The sequence below is a fragment of the Phoca vitulina genome, unplaced genomic scaffold (genome assembly GCF_004348235.1).
Source record: "Phoca vitulina isolate PV1807 unplaced genomic scaffold, GSC_HSeal_1.0 scaffold11, whole genome shotgun sequence".
Taxonomy (NCBI): Eukaryota; Metazoa; Chordata; class Mammalia; order Carnivora; family Phocidae; genus Phoca; species Phoca vitulina.
The window spans coordinates 46,464,866-46,490,215 of NW_022589714.1; the positions used below are offsets into that span (position 1 = coordinate 46,464,866).

The 25,350-nt window shown below is 37.4% G+C and overlaps 1 protein-coding gene across 3 annotated transcripts in view; it reads right to left on the minus strand.

The window, feature by feature from the left end:
• Window positions 1-25,350, minus strand: part of MAPK14 (mitogen-activated protein kinase 14) — a 69,932-nt gene that overhangs the window by 43,287 nt on the left and 1,295 nt on the right. For all 3 annotated transcript variants that reach the window (XM_032409941.1, XM_032409942.1, XM_032409943.1), the window contains exon 2: window positions 2,986-3,115. In XM_032409941.1, coding sequence (XP_032265832.1) covers window positions 2,986-3,115 — 130 coding nt within the window. The remainder of the gene's footprint in view (window positions 1-2,985; window positions 3,116-25,350) is intronic.

Consider the following 25,350-nt stretch of genomic DNA (forward strand, 5'->3'; position numbering starts at 1 on the left):
AATTTATGAAAGGATTCCTTGAATATTTTTAAATTTCAAAATGTACAGATCTCCAAGCCCTTAAGTCCAGGCAATCTTTGTAGCACCTATCCAGAAAGCAAAAAGATGCAGCAGGCAGGCTGCTTCCCTTTCATCTTTCCTGAGAGCAGGTTTTAATGAGATCAAGGTCACAAGTTCAATCAGGAATGCACCAGCTAACTCTGTTCATCGAGGAACTCTTACAGGCACAGAGGACATACCCCTAGCTCCTATTACTAATCTGGTAAGTATGTGTCTGTCATTCATTATCACTAATAAAAGAAATAACTTAAGATGAACCACTGATTCTGAGTCAGGCATTTTTGTGTAAAAGATCACATGTGCACTCGGCACCTAGAAATTGTATTTGTTACCAATACTTAATATTGTCAAGAGTTTTAAGCTGCTGCTGTTTTTGAAGTCCTAGTGGCTAGTTAAAAATTGCACAGTGGCCCAAAAGAGTCATTCATTCAAAAGATTTTATTTTTAAGTAATCTTTACACCCAACGTGGGGCTCAAACTCACAACCCTGAGATCAAGAGTCCCAAGATCTACTGACTAGGCCAGCCAGGCACCCCCCAAGAGTCATTTTTTTTTTCGATTTTATTTATTTGAGAGAGAGAGAGAGAGAGAGTGCATGCGCACGCACGAGTGGGGGAAGGGAGAGGGAGAAGCAGGCTCCCCGCTGAGCGAGGAGCCTGATGCGGGCTCGATCCCAGGACCCTGGGATCATGACCTGAGTTGAAGGTAGACACTTAACAGACTGAGCCACCCAGGCACCCCCAAAAGAGTCATTTTTGAAAAAGAAAGAGGAATATGAAGGAGAGGAACGCCTCTTAAAATCCTCGATTAAACTTATTTGGAGGTCTTGGCTCTTCCCTGGGTAAAACTACTTTTACAATTTGAGCTCCTAACAAGTGTTTGTGGAATAGGCTGATATTCAGGAATTTTCCTATATTGAGTCAAAGTCTATTAGCCCCTAACAGAATAGAGAACTATAAAACATTCAGCCATATGCCTTCTTTTGTTCAAAACCAAATTATCAATATTTAAGTACAGATGACCCTCTACATCGATATTGCTAAAACCTGAACATGTTAACATGGAAAGGCCAAATGCTATTAAGCAAGCTGCATATGAAACAACTTATGTAAATTAAAATCCTGTGTTCCTAATACTATCAGCTCCCCTTTTTTAAAAAAAGATTTATCCATTCATTTTAGAAAGAGAGAGAGAGAACGCAATGAGGAGGGTCAGAGAGAGGGGGAGAGACAGTCCCAAGCAGACTCCCCGCTGAGCACGGAGCTCAACACAGGGCTCAATCCCAGGACCCCAAGATAACGACCTGAGCCAAAACCAAAAGTCAGACACTTAACTGTGCCACCCAGGCATCCCATCAGCCCCTTTTCTTTTTTTTTTAAAGATTCTTGTAGCCCTTCCTAAATTAGAACAATCATATCCCATCACTGTGGTCTCTTCATTTCTACAAATACAGAGTGACCCAAATGTAACCAGCCTAATACCATGTAAGACACATTTTGAAGCATCTCATCACAGAAAATTAAAGCAAAATAAACTAAATAAGCTTGTTTCTTATGATTACTAGAAAAGCTAAGGCATGGAGTCAGATAACCCAAAATAATCTTTGCCCTAAACATTGGCTTAAATGGTCTATGAAGAGAAGCAGAACAATAAAGTATAGTGCTGGTAATCTAAACCAGATGTTCAGAAATGAGCACTGGCAACATCAGTGGGATCCCAGGGCCTCCTGAAAGTGCTTTGGGGTTCTATAAGTGTTTCGCTTGCATTCCATTTTCAAAGTTTTATTTATTTAAAGAGCTACGATAATGTCTTTGTCACATTTATTAATGTGTAATGAAAAACAGCATACACACTCAACTGTGCTAAAAACCAAATGTAAATGCATCAGTTAAGCTGCCAGGCCACCTTGATTGTATGCAGACCTTGGAATAAAGCTTCTCCTAGTAGCTTTTTCCATATATCTCAACTTCGTGTAAACATGTCACTGATTAGGAAGGCTGTAGCACTGCACTGAACTTTTTAAAAACTCAGCTTTGTACATGGATGCTCATAAAAATTATACCTAGGAATAGAGGTTACCTGGGGAAAACGGAATTTGCTCAATAGTATGCAATTAAAATAAACCATGAAAATAAATAAGCTATAGCTGTGATTAGAACAGCATGGGTTATCCAATTCCAAATTCAAGTCTCAATGCTCCCAATTTAGAAGAAATTTGTACCCTGTGAAACAAGTGTATATTAATAAAGTATCACTGATCTGCAATTTAAGAAAATTTTTTTAAGTTCCATTATTAAAACAGAAAAGGTCTGAATAGCCAAATAATAAATTTAGACATTCTGAATTTTTTTCTACACAGTAACAATCGATAGGGTCAAATGACTCTAAAATCTCTACGGCCATTGTTTCCACAATGCTACAAATTTTACAGTTCCTTTCATACGGCAATCACATAAATTCTTTTTAACTTGATTTTGAAATTTAGGAAAATAAGTGTCCTCCATTAATTGTTTTTTCACTTTCAGCTAATAGTCCAATTGCATCCTTTTATTTACTGTATTAGGATTTTGAAGCACTCCTTTGCAGGATGGCATTGCTCTCAAATTTCCAAATTGACAGAAAAGAAAAAGTTATATTTAACTTAAACAATGTCTTTGTCACATTTATTAAAATACCTGAATCTGGAAAAGCTGTCTTAAAAAAGATTAAAAAGGAAAATTATAATATTAAATTATCTATAAATTAATAGTCACCTCAATAAGACGTTCAGTGAATCTAAGGCATGCTGCCTCAAACTTCCCCACTGAAAGAACCCATAATAACACAAAATAGCCTTGGACTCCCATATTCGGACACTACAGCCTTAAGTAAATCCAGTAAAGAATGCAAAATCCAAAATTTATTCTTCTTGCATGAATAACTTACATTTTCATGTTTCATATGTTTAAGTAACCGCAGTTCTCTGTAGGTCCTTTTGGCATGAATAATGGACTGAAATGGTCTGGAGAGCTTCTTCACTGCCACACGTAACCCGGTTTTTGTGTCAAAAGCAGCACTTTAAAAAAAAATAAAGAAATAAAGAATTCATCATCGAACGTGCTCTAAATACTTCAAAATTAGTATTTACAAGGAAGGCTATTTCATTTCCAAATTAATGGGTTTATAACAAAATACGAACAAAGTATAAAGATAAAAACTATAACGACCTATAATCCCACTATCCAAAGTAACATTTTATTTTTGGTGTCTCCTTCTCATTTTTTTTTTTCTATGCATCTAAATCAGGGATCAGAAAATTTTTTCCATGAAGGGCCAGAGAATAAATATTTTTGGCTTTGTGAGGCTTAGGGTCTTTGTCACAACTACTCAACTCTGTGGTTATAGCCAGAAGGTAGCCAGACAATAAATTTAAAAATGGATGTAGCTGTGTCCCAATTAGCACAAAAACAAGCAGCCACTTGATCTACATGAGCCAACAGACTGATATACGAAGAGCCGGATTCTGTCTTCTCTGCCTTAGGCCTCACTGTCACCTTGCCACCAAATGTTGCCTGATCAGAGTGGAGGGCTTGGAATGATTTCAGGACAATGAGTTGGCACAAAAATTTCTTGAGTGCCTACAAAGTATCCCCCACTCTTTAGAAGCTAAGATATAAGAAGGACAAGTCAACAAACCCCTGTCCCCAAGGGATAGGGGAGAGGGGATGAGCAGAGTAATACAATAATTTCAAATAGTGATGAATGCTATGACTAAATAAAACAGAATAATGGGACAAATGATAGAAAGCCGGGGGGGATGCTACTTTAGCTAGGATGTCTGAGCAAGTAGGTTCAAGCTGAGACAACTGAATGATGAGAAAGCAGCAACCATGTAAAGGTATACAGAAAAAGAGCTTCAAACAGAAGGAAAAAATAGTATTATTAACATTTATTTAGTTTTTACTGCATACCAGTAACTGTTCTAGGCCCTTAACGTTAATTTTTAAAATTAAAATAAGTTTTAATCCACAACACCACTACGAAGGAAATGCTATTATCATTCCCCCACTCAGAAATGAGGAAACGGAAGCACAGAGACGCTGAAGAACTTGCCAACGATCACAAAGCTAGAAAGTGGCAGGAGGAGGGAATCTGGATCCACAGCTCATGCTATTAACCACTTTGCCATGCTGTCTCTCAGAAGAGCAAGTGCAAACAGAGAAAAGAAGAAACAGAGGTAGAAAAAATATGGCATGCTGGAGGGCGTAAAAATGGCCTGTGTAGGTGGAACACACTGAGCAAGGGGAGAGGAGAAAAGAATGAGGTACAGGCAGAGGCTAAATCATGTAGGACAACTATAGCAAGAAACTTGATGTGTATTTTAATTATTTTTAGAGACTGGGCTAATCCAATCATGCCTCATCCTCCTGTTTATCTCAGGCTCTAATGGGCATCCGAGACCTCCAGATCATCTATCATGACCAAACTCTTTCCCATGTGACTCTGTACTTGTTCCAGAAGTTCCCCTCCTTTCCCTCCCAAATCCTTAGACTACATCCTCGCTCTTCAACTCCCAATTTGGTATTAACTCCTATAAATCTTCAACCCCCTTTCTGAGCCCTCCCTCCAACTCTTTAATTGAAACTAGGCTCTACCTTGAAGACACTACTTCTCTTACAGCCCTGCCCTTAGAGGGAATTCTCTCTTGTATCTCAGGTACCTCGTGGCCAGCAGGTGGGGCAGATGTCCTCCTCACCAACCATTCCTACTTCCAGACTATGATTCTCCATTTGTTTTACAAAAGCCCCTGCTCACAGCTATCACTACCTCTCTGCTGCTGTAATCCACTGACCTGGAATTTTCCATTATTCACTGTAAAGTTAGTTCCTATCTCAAAGTCTTTCCCCACTCCCAGCTTCTGTCATCACTCTTGGCAACTTCAATATCCAGGTGGAGGACACATCCAACATCCTGGCCTCTCAGTTTCCTGACCTCTCCAGGAAACTCCACCTCATCCAGCCTCCAGGGTCACGCCCTGGACCTCTATCAACACCAAAAGCTGCCCCGCCTACACAATTTTGAATGCCAGCACCCATTTTCCATCACAAACCTTCTATGCCTTTTAGTTTACTTCTAGTATACTTGTACCCTGACTATAACGATTTGTTGACCTCATCACCATTGGTTGATTCTATCCTTCAAGCCCTCTCCCATCTTCATTTCCCTTCTTGCCTGGCTTAGACTACATGCTCCCTTGTGTCTCTGTCTTTGCCTCTTGTCTCCTACACTCACCTGGATAAAGTCTAACTTTGGGTGATCTCAACTATTTAATTCTCCTTGTCTGAATCCAAGAACTAATTGTGGTTGAAGAAAAAAGAATGTACAACCATACAGACTGGTTTCATTCTTAATTTCTGAACTTAACCTCAAATAAGGCTCTCAAAACTGCCAGCTTTTTCTAGGAAGTGCATTTTCTTACTCATTTGACACTGTCTCTCTTCTCAAACCTCCAATTCACCCTCTTCCTTAAAAGTTGCCCCTGCCTTCATCAAGAAAATAGCAACCAGCAAAAGGAAGCTCCATCTGCCTATGGGTAAATCTACAAACCCATCTGCACTTGGACCTATTTTCTCTGCTTCCTCTTTTGCTGTAACTAAGGACACATGCCCTTTCTTACAAAAATCCGAGACCTCAATACATGCTCTGGAGCCACCTCCCTTATCCCCTCAAGGACTTCACTCCTTCATTCCCTTTCTCCCTCCCTTCTGAGTTTCTCCCTATCTTCTGGATCATTCTCATCAACATAAATATGCTCAAGTTATTGCCCAACCTCAACAAACAAAAAATTTCCCTTGAAAGCTCTCCACTACAGCTAAAATTCTCCAGTGGTTCTCAACAGTGTGGTTCCTAGACCAACAGTATTTGTGTCACCTGGGGATTTATAAGAAATGCAAATTCTCAGGTGCTACCCCAGATCTACTAAATTGGAAACTGAAGTGGGTACAGTAATTTGTATTATCAAACCCGCCCCATAATTCTAACACACGGTGAAGTCTGAGAACCACTAATCTATACCTCTGCTCCTCCACAGACCAGCAGCATTGGCACTAAGGGGGAGCTCTTTAGAAATGCAGAATCTCAGGCCTTAAAGTAGAATCTACATTTTTTTTTTTTTTTAAAGATTTTATTTATTTACTTGAGAGAGAGAGAATGAGAGACAGAGAGCATGAGAGGGAGGAGGGTCAGAGGGAGAAGCAGACTCCCTGCCGAGCAGGGAGCCCGATGCGGGACTCGATCCAGGGACTCCAGGATCATGACCTGAGCCGAAGGCAGTCGCTTAACCAACTGAGCCACCCAGGCGCCCTAGAATCTACATTTTAACAAGACCTCCAAGTAATTCATATGTATCTTAAGGTTTGACTCATTTCCTCAGCTCCCATTCTTTCCTCAATCCTACACTGAAACTGCTCTTCTCAGGTCATTAATGACCTGTTACCAAATCCAACGGCCACTTTCCTGGATTACCAGTTGACATGGTTAACATTTCCCCTCTCTCTAAACACTCTCCATTCTGGAGTCCATATCAGCACATTCTACTGGTTTTCTGTGACCTCTATGGCAGCTCCCTCTCTGACTCCACTGCATGTGGTCCCTCTACTTGGAACTCTCTGTTAGTTCCTCAGGGCATGACACTGGGCCCTCTTCTCTCTCCCACATTCTCCTAGATGATTTCATCTATACCCAAGACTTTAAATTAAATGCCATCTTATATAGAAAACTTGCAAATCTATGTCTCTCACTGAAATCTCTTCTCTGAGCCTGACTGCCTACCTAACATCTCCACATGAAAACCACATAAGCACCTTAAAACTTAGCAAGTGCAAAACACCTAGAACTATTCCTCTCTCTGTCTCCTATATCTCAATAAATGGACTTTCCAGCCAACTTCTCAAGCTAAACATTTGAATATCATCCTCGATTTCCTCCAGCCTCCTGGCCCCCATCCAAATCAGCAAGTCTTGTCATTTCCATCTCCAAAATACATCTCTAATTCAACTTCTCTTCATTTCACTGCTACCATACTGGTCCACAACATCCTCATCACCAGCCTGCCTTCTTATACTGGTCTCCCTGCCCCTGTTTTGTTCCCTTATATACTCTCTACAAGCATCCAATTCAATCTTTTAAAAATATAAATTAGATGGCAACACCCACTGCTTCAAATCCTTCAAGGAATTTCCTTGGCATATAAAATAAAATGCAAATTTCCTATCATAGCCTATAGGCTCAGGTGATATGACCACCAATGACCACTCCATCTTGCTCCTGTACTACTCCTTCCTTTCCCTCAGCCACTATGTTTTGAACATGCTGGCTCCTTTTAGTTCCTTAAATTCTTCAACGGGCTGTTTCTGGCTCCTGAGCTGCTCCTCTCTCCCATCTCTACTCCACCCCACAGTTGAATCCTTATCCTTCCAGCACTGGCTTAAATTGCCATCCTCCTCGAGATTATCAACAGGTCTCAGTTATTCTCTGTCACAACACCCTCCTTGTTTCCTTCCTTATCCTACATAAACAGAGGGGGTGTACTCCTCTCTCCCACTCCTGTTCCTACAAACCCATAAAATAATAACTTCTTCCCTCTTGGAAGTACCAAGTAAATGTATACTCTTCTCTTAACCCCTCAATGGCTCTACTGAGACAGAAAATGATCACTGCCATGTGACCTATCCTCAACTCTCCACCTCAGTTTGCCTGTCCACCTGCAGGCTGAGCATGTTCCCCTCTCCTCTGCTGGTAAGCCCTTTGGGACCTCCTGGAGCAAGGAATGTCATCAGGTTTCTAGCTGACCTGCCCATGACTGAATGTGCAAGTTCAATTCAGTGGGGAAAAAATAAGAAGTCCATTTGAGCTGCCTGTCCAAGCCATTCTCCATGCCAGTTGTAGAGTAATAAAGTACATATTTTTATCTCTGACTGCTATATCTATTTAGAGAAAGGCAGGCTAGGGTTAATCAGTACCCTACCCCAATAATCGCAATTTATTACTATATGTTTATTTACCACCCAGCAGAGTGGTTAAATAAAGGCTGGGGCTTTGGTATTAGACTATCTGGTTTCATTTCAGTTCTGCCACTTAGCAGCGGTATAATCTTGACAAAGTTAATTAAATTCTCTCAGCCTCATACATAAAATGAGGATAAGGTATATATCTAATAAGGAGAATGCTTGTTAAGATTAAATGGGATAACTTTTGTAGTAGTTTTAGCAAAAGGGCCTGACCCATAGTAAAGCTTAAATATTGGACATTAATAATGTCTGCCTTTCCACTCATCATAAGCACCTTGAGGGCAGTTAGTGTCTTCTGTTTTATTCACCACTATATTACACAGGACGTAGCATTAATGCCTGGCACGTGCACATTCTCAAAAAATGCTTAACAAAAGTATAAGAATATTTTGTGATGTAGGTATCTGAAACATGAAAGAAAAAACTTCAACTTTATAATGTGGCTCTCAATTTTTATAAATTCAATAGCATCCAGGGGTGCCCAGCTGGCTCAGTCCGTGGAGCATGTGGCTCTTGATCTCGGGGTTATAAGTTCAAGTCCCACATCGGGTGAAGAGATTATTTAAAAATAAAATCTTTAAAAAAATAAAATAAAATCAATAGCATCCAACAAGAAACTCATATTAATGTTAAAAACCTATAATCACTGAGTGCTTACTATTGCAAGGCACTGTTTTTAGATCTTTACATGAATGAGCATCTTTATCACAACTTTATAAAAAGACATTATTATGATTTCCATTTTATAGGTGAGAAGACTGAGGCACAAAGAAGTAATGGTGCCCACAGTATAGAAAGAAAATCACAGAGCTGAGATTCAGATTCAAGTGGTGTGTTTTCAAGCATCAACTCTTAATGGATACCACTGAATGGATCCTCAATGGATCTCTGAATAGAACTCTTAATGGATAATCAAGTTCAACTTTGCAAGAAGTTCGGCCCATTTTAAATATATTCTAATTGTATCAACTCTGCTTTTCTAAAAAGCTTCCTACTACAATTAATTGCATTTCATATGGAAAAAGTTTTTCCTGTAATTTTACACTGAACTCGGGATAGTTTTAATGAAAAGTATTTCATAAGAAATAACTTTTGCTCTATATGCATTACTTTATTTAGGGGAAGTTTTTCAATCCCTAGAGTTCTACTACTCCCTGTGAATCTAGAATACGGGAGGAGGCAATGATGTGGTATCTTACAAATACCAAAATATCACTTCCTGAGCACATTTACTGAAATATCTCCTTGATGAGATGCTTTGTGAATACAAAAGAAACACTAAACATTGTACCTGATGTCACAGAACCTACCATCTAACTGGAATGATGAAAATATACATGAAAGCAAACAATGCCCAATAATATAGTGTAACTATATACAGTTGACTACTTTTTTAAAAGTTGGGTTCAAAATATATAATTGGGTTTAAAAGTTTACAGATAAAAATATATAAATTGGATTCACAATATATGTGTTTATTGCAGCTTGTTCATAGAAACTAAACCAAAAATGACCTTAATGTCCAATAGGGGAGAATTTAGTTTATGGTATTTTCTCCCATATATACTGCAGCCATTAACAAGGATCTCCATATAGTACTAATATGTACACATTTTATATTACTGATGGGAAAGAGAACAAGTTTCAGAAGTAAAGAATGATAGAGGGGGGTGGGAGGGATGGGGTGGCTGGGTGGTGGACATTGGGGAGGGTATGTACTATGGTGAGCACTGTGAATTGTGTAAGACTAATGAATCACAGAGCTGTACCCCTGAAACAAATAATACATTATATGTTGATAAAAAAAAAAAAAAAGAAGTAAAGAATGATCCTATCTGTGGGGAAAAAATGCATACCCATACATGTATATATAAATATACACAGAGAAGAGATGTCTAATATATTCAGAATTTTAACATTTTTGCTTATATTTTTCTATCCTGATTTTTTTAATGAGCTTGTATCTTTTAATATAAGGTTATTAGTAAAATTAGAAGCATAAGTCATCTGTATTATTGTTACCTTAAAAAAAATAGGTACTCTCTTTCATAAAGACATGATTAACATATTTCCTTCAAATGACACTTACACATAGCTATACTCATAGTACATAAATTTGTATCCTCTATCCCTAAGGCATAAGCATTTTCCACTTTACTAAACATTTATAGTAATTTCATTAAATATCTGCACCACAGTCTACTCAACTATTCTCTTTATTGATGGGCATTATGGCCATTCCATTCATTCACACACACAAATACAATAAATACTATTACAATGGAGATCTTAATTCACACTGCTTCTTCAATAATTGCATGATTTCCTTAGAACAAATAATTTTTACTTCAAAGGACATACACTCTCACTTTTTAAAACATTTTACTCACAAAAGAGGGTAAGCAGGAATTGTTCAGAGAAACTGCTTTCTGCTTATCAGTTAATGATTCCTATAGCAAAGCTGCTGAAGCAAGGAATATACTATCCATCCTCAACCCACTTCTTTAAGCATTTAACTGCTCTGACCTAGCCTCCTGTTACTATCCCTAATCAAAGCAGTATTTGGAAAGAGGAGAAATTTCATCCTAAATCGAACACTGTGATTACCAAAAGCAAAAATTACTAATAATTTTTTAAATCACCTGATAAAACCAATCAAATCAAAGGAGAAGAAATTCAAATTTACTGGCTACCTGGTTATGTCGTACATCTTTTGGGAAATGTTTAATTTAATCCTCATAATAACCTTTTGAGATAATTATATTGACTTTCCAAAATAAGAAACTAATGGTCAAAAACATTAACAACTCATCCAAGGGCATATAACTCACATGCAGTGGGATTCAAACCCAGATTGGTCTAATTTCAATGTGCATTCTTTTTCCAGAATGCCAAGCTGTCCAGAATAAGGGCAACCCCAGGACCAGCTATTCACTTTACCTTTATTACAATGATTCACTTACTAGTATTACCAGTTGGGCCTCTTAATCACATTTTAAAAATTATAGCTACAAATAAAACCTTGTTTTCATGAACAACATCATAAAATGGAATTATCTTTACAATGGTAAGATTCCCCAAACTAAAATTCAGGATACATTGTTTAATAAGGTTTTCCTCCCATTATAAATTCACATGAAGTCTCCCAAAGTTAATAAAATTAACTCACATTTTATAAAATCACTGATATGGTAAAGAAAAAATTAAAGGAAAAAATATAAAATTCATTAAAAGCAGTGATTATAATATAGGATGTCATGCTCACTCATCTACTGATGTGAATCCAGTGCCTAGGACACAATATTCAATAAAACTGAATGTTTTGTTACCCATTCAAACTTGCCTCCTCTCTCCCCCCCCAAAAAACTGGCGTATTGGATTTTTTTTAAAGATTTTATTTATTTATTTGACAGAGAGAGTATAAGCAAGGGAAGCAGCAGAGTAGGGGGAGAAGCAGACTCTCCACTGAGTAGGGAGCCCAATCTAGGGCTCGATCCCAGGACCCTGGGATCATGACCTGAGCCGAAGGAACATGCTTAACCAATTGAGCCACCCTGGTGCACCTGGCTTATTAGATTCTTAATATATCCTAGTATAATTCTGTTTAACTTCTAAATTTATTTATCCCGCTTTATTCCACAATAGGTTTAAAGCAGTCTGGAACTATACATACATAACTTGAAATAACAGTGATTACAGGAAAATAAGAAATTCTGTATGGGTGAGGTTAACATACAAATGATTATTATGAGGTCCTTTCTAAATACCCATTAGAGTGGGTTTTTTTAGTGGGCTCTGAGCCCACTAAAGCCATCACACAACAAGAGAACACAACCAGTTAAGACATGAGTCACAGGAACCATATAATAAAAACAAACTAGGTACTCAGGAGAACTGAAGACAGGCATAATTATTCCTGTAATAAAACCAGAGAAGAGTTCCTGCTGTGTATGTTCATGAAGGAGACACTGTATAATGTGGTAAAAATGTCCTAATCAACATTCTTACACAGATATAATAGTGGGTTTCAGAGGGTTCTTTTCTTAGAGTATCTATATCAGTGGAGACTGTTTCATAAAGCCAAAATACAGTTCATTATTAGCAACGGTGGGGAAGAGAGTACATAATAGCATGGCATGCTGCTGTTCTCTGACAGGCTTAATCTAAGAGGAAATCCTAAGTGTGTTGAGAAAAAAAGGTAAGCTCCATGTTCCTCAGACAATCCTCCAAAGATGACTTCCATCAGTTGAGCTTTTGATAGGTATAGAGCAACAGAGACTCTGTTTCTGCTCCAGGGCTGGCACCTGGCCTGCATATTTTCTATGCAGCAAGGCAGAGGCAAATCAATATGCTTTAACAGTCAGGTGAGTCGCTGGGTAGAGTAAGAGAGACCACCTCTTAAGAAAGGCGAGGTTGCTGCCTACCCAGGACAAGTGCTCACATTAACAGAGCATGGGAGGACAAATGACAGTACGAGGTTTTTCCTCAAAAAACAATTTGGGTTTTCCCCAACAGAACGAAGAATGAGCAATCATCTGACAAGTCTCTGAGTAATTTGTGAGGATCAGAAGCGGTTTTACAATTTCTTTCAATGGTCACAGATGACTTCTCTAATCCCTGGAATGATGTTAATGAGAAAAAATGAACCCTCAATAATGGTTAAAACGACAAACACAATTTTGTTTATTTTTGGAAATTAATGGAAAAATTTAAACATATTAAAATTTGTAGTTACACTGAATTAACAAATTCTCTTGAATGCATCAAATTAGTTAAAATATCTAAGGTGAGGGAAATAATTGCAAAAACATGACATCTCTTCTCCAGATCATACAATTTGAGGCTTTTTTCCAATTGAATTCAGGTTAACTGCTAATAGCCTTTAAAATGTGCCTTCTAAATAAGTAATTTATACTACTAACTTGGAACTTTCTCTTTACCTATAACACCTGATACAAATTTCAATAAATATCATACTAGAAATATTTTTCGGCACACATTTCCCTCTACTACAGAAACCTACTTTTTCTTCCTCCTAAATTCAGACAAATGTACAAGTATCACTAGTTTTTTTATTTTTATGCTCTACCCCTCCATTTTGGAAATAATGTCATGAAAATAAGGTAAATTTATGCAAAAACTAGAACTCGAGTTTTGATTTAGGAAACAAAAAATATTCTTCAGAGCAGCAAGGGACTTAAAACTGACTTTAAAAACTCATCATATTTGAAACATTGTTAGCTTTCGTTTAATATCTTCACTAACTCTCAAATACCTTGTTTTAATGTTTATATAATAACACTTTTTTTAAAGAATCACAAAATGATTTGACTATGTGCAACTATATATAGTATTTTTTATAAGTGGAATTTAGTTTCTTACAATAACACTTTCATACTTAATGGGAAGAACATCAGATGTCATTAATACAACTGTTACAAATGTGTACAATGCAACCAATCCCCAACTTTTCAGTTTTTAAATATTCCTCTCAAAGAGGCTCAAAACACAAGTGACATATTAAACACTCTATCAATAGATTAGTAGACTGAATGGAAAAGAGTCATTTAATTGACCACATACTTTGCCTTACATAACTTAATAGTTCAGTAACTTTTATGCAAATTGAGTATTTTCATGAAAATCTCATTCAGATAGGAAAGTGTATTTGTGACAGGATTTATTAGGGACCCTAGCTATGTGGCTGGAACTCAGAGCATAGCAACACATGTGCTAGATACCTGCCATCCCTGATTGGTCTAATTCCTGCTGCAAAACTTCTAAGCTACTGGAGCAAAAATGTTTTTCACAATTGCTTTAATTTTTATTAGCCTAATGAAAACTAAAACTCAAACAATGCGGAAATTCACTTAGGCATGCAATCTAAAAATCCAAACCAATTTGTGATTAAAATGTGAAATTCAATTAATCTTCATTCGCTGTAAAAGTCCATTTGAAAAAAAGAATGATTTTAAGATATTTCTTCACTGAAGCTTTAAAAGCCACAGTGGTGTCAGTTAACATAGTTCTCTGACTGCAAATGCAGTTGATACATCTGCGTCAAGAGCAATAGTTACCTCATATTGATTACAAGAATATTACATGTGGATTATTTTATTACATGTGGAATTATTTTCCCAAGCCTCATTAGAATGTTGTTACCATAGGTTTTATCTTCTCTACTTTTGTTTGAAAATTTCAGTGACAAATGTTTTTGAAGTCATCATTAACTAGTTTTTAACTCCTTTCAAGCAAATATGAAATAAACTAATCCTATATTACACTGTAACTATTTATGATTACCATCAATCAACTCTGCCTGCTGCTCCAATTAAAAGCCTTTTACAGTAATAGTGTTTATAGGCTTCATATCCAGAAAAGCACCCTATAAACATGCTACAAACATGACTACAGATGCATATAACAGGCATTAGTGTGTCTTCACAATCGTTGGTTTGCTCAGTCTGTCACTCTCCATCTTATACGACATACACATATATTTTACAGTAACACTTAGTGTATTACTAAATAATAAATTACCCCCACGTTTGGTGGCTTCAACAAGATTTATTATCTCAGTTTCTGTGAGTCAGGAATTGGGGAGCAGGATAGCTGAGTGGTTCTGGCTCACAGTCTCTCAGGAGGGTGCAGTCCAGGTACTGGCCTTCGCTACAGTCATCTGAAGGCCTGACCGAGGCTGGAAGATCCACTTCCAGGATGGCTGCCTCACATGGCTTTGGCAGGCCCCAGTTCTTCGTAATGTGGGCTTCTCTGTAAGGCTGCTTCGGTGTCTTCTCAACAGAGCTGTTGGCTGTCCCTCAACAGAGGGCAGCTCCACCCCCCAGGGGGTATCTCACAATGTCTGAGTCATTTTTGGCTGTTACACCTGGAGTGTGTGTTGGGGGTGGTGGTGGTACCGGCATCTAGTGGGTAGAGGCCAGGGTTACTGCTAAACATCCTTCACAACAAAGAATTATCTGGTCCAAAATGTCAATAGTGCTTAGGTTGAAAAACTGCCTTAGAGCAACTGATTTCAGAGAAACATTCAGAGAAAAAGCAAGATAGGGGCCACATATCTTTCATGACCTACCCTCAGAATCACACTCCATCATTACTACCACATTCCATATATTAGAGAAGTGAGTCAGTACCACCTTCACTGAAGGTGAGGATTATTAGCTCCACCTCTTTAAAGGAGAAGTATCAAATAACTTATAGTCATATTTTTAAATCATTACACTTAGCAATATGGTTTTGTTTCGTTTTTTTAAACAAACTGGAATTTTCAAGATATCTCACTTACTTTTGGGAATACTACTTAAGAATCTTTTTACTCCTCTAGAAAAATCACTGGAATTTCATTTAACAAAGCTACTTTTGCTTCCTAGTGAATGGTCTCTGCAGTATTTTGATGACCTAATCTCAAAAAATTCTATTAAGCATAAACATATGCAGTCTGATACAGAGAAAAATAACTAGTCGTCAAAAGATTTGAGTTCTAGTTTTGGTTTTGGCACCTCCTAGCAGGTGATCTGGGGCAAAGCTTCTAAAAGCCTGTCTCCAAATAAACAAAATGGGGGTGTCATCAGCTCTGCTTATCTCACAATGCTGTTTTGAGGCTCAAATAAGATAATTATGTGACAGTACTTTATGAACTATAAAAGGCAGATAGTTTTAAAAGTTCTAAGTTGAAATAACATGCTATTATAAAATAGTTTCATGACCAGCTTCCAGCATGGGGTTTATCACATCATAGATTCTCAATATATATCTTTAGATCTCTTACTCTCAAATTTGAGGCTGAGTAAACCTCTGAAATAACAGTAAAATAGGGAAGTTAAAATATAATTGAGGGACCAAATCCTTGATCAGTTGTTATCAATGCTGTGGATAACTAACATATAGTTTCTACAAGTTAAAATGTACATTATTCAGCAATTATTAGATAGGCTCTAAGACTACAATCAGCAACATAATGTAGCCAATAATTTAGACATTGAACTAAAAAAAAAACAAACCCCTTTATTATTTGTTTCCAAATCCAAACTCTGAGGGAGAGCAGAAGCTATAAGTGATCTGTGTATCCTCAGAATCTAGCCCAGTGCCTGGAACATAATTCAAGATTAATAAATACATACCAAAGCAGATAGTTCTTGACCTCAAGGAACAGAGAAATCTCATTGGAGAGTCAGAATAAACAGACGCTCACATAAACAAATCACTGAAGACTTTTAAAAAGCAATACATTTGCTTCCTCTAATCCATTTGCACTCCAGTCGGAGTTTTAAAACACTTTTCCTCAATACTTCACAACTCAAGAAACTTTAACAGCTTTCCATGGCCTAGAAAAATGCAATGCCTTAGCCCTACTCCAGACCTACTTCTTCATTTCTGGGGGTAGGATCCAAGCATCTGTATTTAAAAACTCCACACTGATTCTGAAGCACAATCAGAAAGAGAACCGCAACTGGGTTCAAGCTACCTGAGATATTCTTGCTGTCAGGCCAGTCCGTCTCATAACTAATTCTCTTAGTTGTGTTTTCTCCTGTTCCCTAAAAAAATGTTCCCTTTCCTCTTCTCCAAATACTACCCACCTTTCAAAATAACCTTCAAATCCTTTTCTTCCATGAAACCAGTCTAACTACTATAGCCCACAATGCCCCCACTTCTCTATACATCAATACCTTTTTATATATACAGTTCACTTATATTTTATGTCTATTTCTTTGTTTGTTTTAGTAGGCTCCATGCTCAGCATGGATCCCAGTACAGGGCTTGAACTCACAACCCTGAGATCAAGACCTGAGCTGAGATCAAGAGCTGGACACTTAACCAAATGAGCCACCAAAGTGCCCCTTATGTCTATTTCTTTTAACACTGATGCGCATTTAACACTGATGGATAACCAACAGATTTTCTTCACTACAGTAAATCTAACGCATAAGCAAATACATATACACACACATTTCAAACTTTCAAAATCATGTTGCCTTAACAGAATTACAGAAAGTTACAGAAATCTTCAGGCAATTGCCTCGTTCCCTGATTGTAATTTTCATGACCACTGTCATTCATCAGTGCTAATGAAAGCTTTCTTCAAATATCACACCTCCACATCTCTAAAGCTGAATCATACAAGTTTGTAACATCAGTCTATTCCTAGGATAGTTGGTGCTACATCTGAGATCATCCTCAAACAATGTTAAGAAAAATAATCAAGGAAAAGCATGAAACATTACATCTCAATAGACTTGAAAACCAAAGGGTTAGATATTCTTGAGATAAGGTTTAGAAGCACAAATTTGGACACACAATGTACAAACGAAGCCATGTTGAGACTGTATCATATGATGAACTAAAAAAGAATATGCACACAGGGCGCCTGGGTGGCACAGTTGGTTAAGAGTCTGATTCTTGGTTTTGGCTCAGGTAATGATTTCAGGATCCTGGGATCAAGCCCTGCATCAGGCTCCGTGTTCAGCGTGGAGTCTGCTTGAGACTCTCTCTCTCCCTCTGCCCCTCCCACTCGTGCTGTCTGCTCTCTTTAAAATAAATAAAATCTTAAAAAAAAAAAAAAGAAGAAGAAAAAGAATATGCACAGAAAGTATAGTTTTTCTATCCTTCTGCTAGTGCAAGGTTCAAGTTATCCTATCTAGTTTTTCCTCAGGGCCAATCAACCCAAATATATAGGATTATATAAGTAGTTCTCAACAAGGGTGATTTTGTCCCCAGGGGACATATGGCAATGTCTAGAGACATTTCTGGTTGTCACAACTCGGGATTGCTACTGGCATCTAGCAAGCAGGGTACAAGGATGCTGCTAAATATCCTACAATGCACAAGATAGCCAGCCCCCCACAACAAAAAAATTATCCCACCCAAAATGTCAGTAAGCTGAGTAACCCTAGGTTATATTTGGAAATGTAAACACAGCTTGATAGATGTTCATAATACTTACTGTTTTCTTAACTTGCTATTTTCCCCCTTTTGCTCCCTTTAGCATTGATATCATTTAACTTATTGAGATTGCTAATTTCAAAGCAGGTCATTCAAAGCATAAGGCACCTAGGACACTAAACTAGGGACAAAAAAATGAAGCAAGACAAACTTATAATGTCAAATGAGAAAATTACTAGAAGTTTATCAACATAAGATGCCAACATCAATATTTCACTTCAGTTTAATATGAAAATTAGGGAACTGAGGAAAATAACTAAGATTTTCCCAGCATTTGGTAGCCTGGAGAAGAAAACATAAATAGAAACTTATTATGCAAAAGCCTAAGTTCAAGAAGGCTCAAAGCTAGCTAAAGCCCTAGATGGATTTGACAGAAGAGGGAAAAAAAAGAAATATCTCTTGGGGATATTAAGAATAAAGCAATTATTTCTGGAAATAAAGTTTTATCTACTACAAGGATGAGGAAATACAAGAAAGAATTCAATATACACTTGCATAAACCAGACACTTCAAGCTGAATGTCACAGGACAGACTAAGGTCATCATTAAGGGCACTTAATTTGTAGGTGAAGAAGACTGTCACAGCAGAGACACCACCCCCAGTGGAAGTATAGGGCTGGGTTAAGGATCTAAAGGACCCTTACCCTCACAGTCCCCTGCTTCCCCTAACACATAGCCTCCATGAGCCCTGGGCAGATCAAAAGAAGAAGTTCTGACCTGTTGTGGGCACATGCTTATGTCATCACTTTCTAGATCTGAATCATCAGATGGAAAGGCTTCTCTGACACAGATTTCTAACACATATCCTTGCATAGAGTTGCCCTAGATATAAAAAGTGACCAGTATGTCACTAGAGTCAAGAGAGACAAAAGAATCTAAAAGAAAATTTCAAAGGAAGCATTAGAAACATAAAGGTAGATTTGAAATGTCAACTTAAGTGAAAGAATGCAGAAAAGAAAAGCTACTTCCAAAGCCATCTCTGAGGAAACAACGTAACATGTCCCTTCTAGACTGATATTTTCGAAAGCAGTCACCCTTCCTGCTTTTTTTCTTTTGTTTTTTTTTATTTTTATAAACATAACATCTAGTACAGTGCTTAACACAGACAATACTGAATTAATGAATTTAAGAAAACAAAGGGGACAACTGGTGTGCTTTTTGCCTTTTTTTTTTTTTTTTTTTTTGGCATGGTTGTGTTGTGATGCCTCCGTTTGGGACCATAAGCTTGGAAAAGCAACCAATGCATACTTGTGGGTAGGCTGACAGTAAGACACACATACTCACATACCTTCCTTCATGTCACAGGCACAGTGACAATACCACCAAGCCCTAGAGGTTTTGAGGGAAACAAGGAAATCTGTAACAACATCATTCAAAGTAACAGGAGCCAACGTGTTCAGGGTCTAAAGTTACTCAGACAGCAGCTAGACAAAATAAACATTTCTTCTATTACCTTTTTGTTATGTTGCCATGGGAATCTGTGTTTAGGAACACTTATTTTCCCCAACTAGATGATAGAGCAGTAAAAGGGGGAGAGCTTCCATGAACGAGAAGCCTGTGTATCTATAAAGGCAGGGAAGACAATAAACCCTATGGGTTTTTATAGGGTCATGTATGTGTAGAATTGTTCAACTGTAAGACTTATTCAAGTTAACAGAGAAGTCCTGGGGGCCTCACAGCCAAAACATTAGTAACAGGTAACAATAATCAGACCTCTATTAAAATTACTATAATGGGGGAAGGCAGAGGAATGTAAAGCAGATATAGGGCTAAATAAAACAGAAAATAAATGAGATCTTAAATGTTGAAGGTAAAAATGTCTTTTAAAATATGACCCAATCATAAGAAAAAACCTAGAAGCCCAAAGAAGTTAGAAAACAGTCAACCTGCCAGCAGGCTAATCTTCTTTTGTCAGAAGTCTAGAGCTAATCTCTTTGCTCCCTTCCTTTTGGCAACAGAAACCTGAAAAAGTGAAGTAAGCCCATGTTATTTAAAGAGCTGGACTGGAATACCCTGAATTTCTAGGGCCCAACAGAAGTTCCGGCTCTGGCACTCTGGAATGAGAGTTGTGCACATGGGTTGGGGTTGTGCACCAATTCATTAGACTCCCCCATTCTACCCTAAACTATAATTAGCACCTCTAATGGGTAGGGAATAGAAATAAAAAAACAGAGACCCCAGAGCAGAGTGATCTGTTAAAACATAAATTAGATCATGTCTCTCCTCTGGTCATAACTGTCCACGGCCTCCCCTCTTGTGCACAGTAAAAGGCACAGTTCTTATAAAGGCAAGCAAGACCCTTCATGATCCCTGCACATCTGCAGCCCCTCCACCCTCTTCTACTACTTTTGGCCCCTGGATCAGTCAGTGCTAGCCAGACTGGTTTCCTAGCTATTCTGGAGAGAGGCCTTTGCACCTCCTGATCCCTCAGCCTGGAATGTTCTTCCCTCCCCACCCAAGTCCAACCCGTGTTCTACATCACCTCCTGCAGGTCTTTGTTCAGCTGTCACTTCATCATTGAGGCCTACCGTGACTACCCTGCTTAAAAGGGCAACACAGCCATCCCAGTATTCCCTCTCCTTTCCTTGCTTCATTTTCCCCATAGCACCAACCACCTGACATACTATAAATTTTACTTATTATCTATTTCTACTTACATCCCCCTTAGAATATAGTTTCTTACGGGCAGATATTTTTGTCTGTTCATACTCCGTCTCCAACACCTGAAGAATGACTCAGACATAGTAGGTGCTCCAAGTATCAGTATAACACACAGTCCTGTCCTCAAGGACATTAGCATGAACCCATCATTCTCTCCCTTTGCTTCCACAATCCTACAATACTCCAAAGTTCAGATAGCCGTTTGTCCAAAACCAGAACTTGAGGGCCATCCTAGACTGCTCTCTTTTCTGTACTCTTTCTCCCCTGACCTTCAGCCTAGGAGCCAAGATGTCAGAATCCAGGACCTATTTGTCAAAAGTGCAGAATTTACAGACCATTTTCCTCTTTCCTGGAATAAATTCTTAACAGGCTGAAATGCTGGAAAACTGGTTCATTTTATAAATCTTTAACACACATGCACTTAATTTACGGAAACCCTATGCAAAGTCAAACTTCCTACACTGAACACTTTATTTACACAAAAACATTTCAAGTTAAAGAGTTTGTTGTTGTTGTTGTTGTTTTTGTCCTGAAGACATATGTGCATGACTTCCAAGTACATGATGACTGTGAGATAAAATCCCTAGGTTCCCTAAGTCAGGGAAACCCACTTTACAATGAAGTTTTTATTGAGTATTACAGTAATGATACCTCTTGGATAGGAACAAATCAATACCAAATTTCACAGTAAAGAGCCAAAATCTAATGTATTTTCAAAGGCCTGGAGAGGCAGTTTTTTCTATTAATATCCTGTACTTACATAACACAAACATGTACAGATAGTCCCAACTTTACAAAATGCACACTGAAGAATTTCAAACCAACAGGATTCATAAATTCAGGAATTAAATTATTTGCACTGCCTAATAATTACTTGGGGGAAAAATGTGATCTGGACAATGAGTTCATTTTTTGGTCTATCAATTCTGAGGAAGAGGTGTGACTTTAACCTTTAACAAGTTAAGTCACTACCCCTCAGATGAGCTAGGCAATGACACTGGTGGGATTGGTTCTGTACAGTCACAGCTCTACTGCACGTGACCCAGCAACCCCTTTCTTCACAAAAAGGATAAGTACAAACAGTACAAAAGAAGGTACCATCACACAAACTCAGCAGCCTATATGTAAAGCCTTCTAAAGTGTTGAAACCCCAGAACCAAATCCAAAGCACCACTGACAAGTAAGCCATTCCTTCAGTGAATGAGTACAGTTCTTCATCTACATAACTGGGTTAATAACAGAGAACCAGTGAAGACTGAATGATGATGCTTCCAATGAAAATACTTTATAGTGTAAAATGCCATAAAAATGCCAATTTATACTAAAATGAGAGTGATCTAGCCCAGTGAATTCTTCTACCTTTGAATCCAAAGCTTCAGGGGCTCAGCGCCATCTGTACTGTTGCCCATGAAAGGCAAAGTCAACACACAGATCATCTCTAAAGCTGAGTTAGAGAGAAATCAAAAACAGGGTACTCTTCAGTATCAAGAAATTAAACTGGCAGAACTGAAAAGCCAGAGGTTCAGAATACCCTTATTTTTAAATGTGAGCCAGTAGAAAAGCATCAGTAAAAAAATGGGATTTGATAAATAAAATATAACTTTATAACAAATTTGACTGAATTCTTTTTTAAAAGTCTTCATATATAATATAAATATTTGCCATTATCTTTAAATATTTATTTGTTGGTACTGGTGACATGCAGCCAATCACCTTGCTTTTGATTACAAAGAAAAGCAAATGGGAAGAAAGATCAGTACGGGTCTATCATTGCCACTGGAAAAATAAAGGGCAAGCCCTCTTACTGATCAGGAGTCAAGAAAGTCATCTTTGCATAGTCAACAATGATGTATTTTCATTTATCTGTGCCCTGGCTCATCCTAAAAGAAAAAAAAGAAAAGATTTAAAACAGTGAATGGCTATTAACACTAAAACTTACCTTTGTTTATTTATATTATATTTATGTATATACAGTCTTATTCCACAAAGCTTTTAGGAAGCTGGATTTGATTTCTTAGTAAATTTTGCCATCCTTTTACTAAAAATCTTGTATATGCTTTATATACGGATGATAAATATAAACTACACAGCAAAATGCCTAGAACACAGTAAGCAATCCATAAAATATAGTTATTATTCGCGTTAGGCTATAAGCTCAACGAGGGAATGGATTATCTCACTCTGTCTTGCTCCGCGCTCTAGCTCATGAAACCTAGCCCGTTATCTAGTCCATAGTCGGTACTCAATATTGTTGAATAAACAAATGACTATGACTTAAGAGTAATTCTCAACTCTCACCTCTTTTATGGCTACCAGGGCCCCACCTCCTCTAATCAACAGCAAGGGTCTGGAAAAACCATACCCAGAGGAAAGGCATTTAAGTTCCTGTTTATATTTCCTTAAAATCACCACAAAGAGTCCCCCCTTCTGTCCCCAAACCAAAAAAAAAATCAATGCTTTGCAACAAAGTATTCTTAAACAATTTTGCTTCATTTCCCCTCACAGACAATGCACAAAGTTCCTTGAAACTGCAAGACTTATTTAGTTCCCTTTAGCCCTTACAAAGGAAAAGCATATTTATAAAACCTTATCAATTCTCAATTTCTAGTCTGATTCCTTGATCTTGGATTCACAGTTGGTTATCATACAGGCTGCTACTTGCTTTTTTACCATATACTTAGCACAAATTAAAATAACGAAAAGGCTTAATATAAAAAATTTTTAAGTCATACATCAAAGTATATCACACTTTGGAACAATCAAATTAGGAAACTGACACCTATTTCAGTGAGGTTGTATTCCTTAAAATACTTTCAGAGATTCTTTTTTGGAACAGACTTCAGATCCAGTTCTACAAGTCACACAAGAAATTCGGTCACTACTTTATAGTTACAACTCCTATTTGACCTAAAACAGTATGACCAACCTGAATGCCTAATCTTTTTCACCAGACTTGAGTACAAAGTCTCTAAATTATTTGAATTCAGTTTGATTGTGTTATTCCCTAAAATCAAATCTGTTCTCAAAGGATGATGGTAGTGAAAAATAACACGGGCTCCAGAATGGATACTAAGAGAAATTTTAAAAATAAATAAATAAATAAAAGTTTTCTGCAACACCCAAAAAAACTGCTAATTGAAAGAACAACTTCAAATAATTCTGAATGAGATACCACTTACTTGTAGATCTAAATTCTGATATTTTCAATCCAAAATCAGTTACATTTGTTTACAGTCAATTGTCACATAATATCAGATGTACTTTTCTCCACCAATATACCAAAGGTTACAATTTAAATCCCTTAGCAAAACTACTACTAAAAAAAGGCGGGGGAACAAACTCTGCCATCCTGTAAGGACACATACAAAACTTAACAATGGTTGTCTCTGAGGAAAGGAATAGCAAGGTTGGAGAACAAGAAAGGAAAGGATACCTTTCATTAATATCCTTGAGCCTTTTGAATTCTATACAATGTGAACATATTACCTACTTTTAAAAATCTGTTTAGCAAAATTACTTCCAAGTGTCAGATACTGCTGGCTTCTGTAAGCCAGAAAAGTATAGTACTAAAGAAATGTAAAGGTCATTTTTATGACACTTCAATAAAATCTGAATCTTCAGTTCCAGTGCAGAGTTATCCATACTAACAGTAGGAAAACCTTGCAAGCAGTTCTTTTCAAGTTCACTGAACTCCCCATAGTTGAGCTATTCTGCTGTACCATTTCATTAAAGTTTAAACATCACTGGAAACAAAAACTTGGTACTACAAAAATTAATGTCAACTGAAGAATGAAAAATAGAGGTAAAAGAGTAAGCTATTAAAGGAACAATGATCCAAATAAATCTTTGAAAATTTGCAAATCAATCACACGCACATATATACATATATATAATAAAATGTTGCAAATTCCCTTAAAATGTAAACTGCCATATTATGAAAACGGGGAAAAGATGTCAAGCATGGGGCCATCAGCAACATTAACTCACGCAGCTTGAACTAGAAAATGCAATATGATCTGTTGCTTGACACAATTGCACAATCTCAATTACCCAGAAGATTCTACCAAACAGGAAATTCATGATGTGACTTTCAGAAACACAGGAATTATAAAGATTAACACATCCAAAAGTCTGGAATTTGTTCCAAAACAAAAAATAATTTTATAGAGCCCTTTTCAAACGATGCATGCACATGAATACATGAATTAGTTTCAAATCAGCAGCTCTCAAGCTACAGTAAATCTAAAATACACTGTGTAATACCTATATTAGTGAAATATTTCAGATCCAGAATTTTTTTGGTATCAATTTAATTTAAAACACACAGTGAGAGTTAAAGGTGAGAAGGGTCTCTTCCTTCGCTACATACTCCACATCTTTACGAAAACCACCGCGTACCTCAGTCTACAAATGTAGGTTCCCTGCAAACTCTTTAAGGGACTTTAAAAACGCAATATTCACAAGATGTATTGCAATTAAAAAATATTTACAATACCTCACAGCATGGTTAATAACTTTTTGATCTTGAGCGCGTCCAACGGATCTGAATCTCACTCGCTCCAAATGAGAAAATTGTTTTGCCAAACAATACTTAAATGAGCAGTGGTATGTGACTAATCAGTGA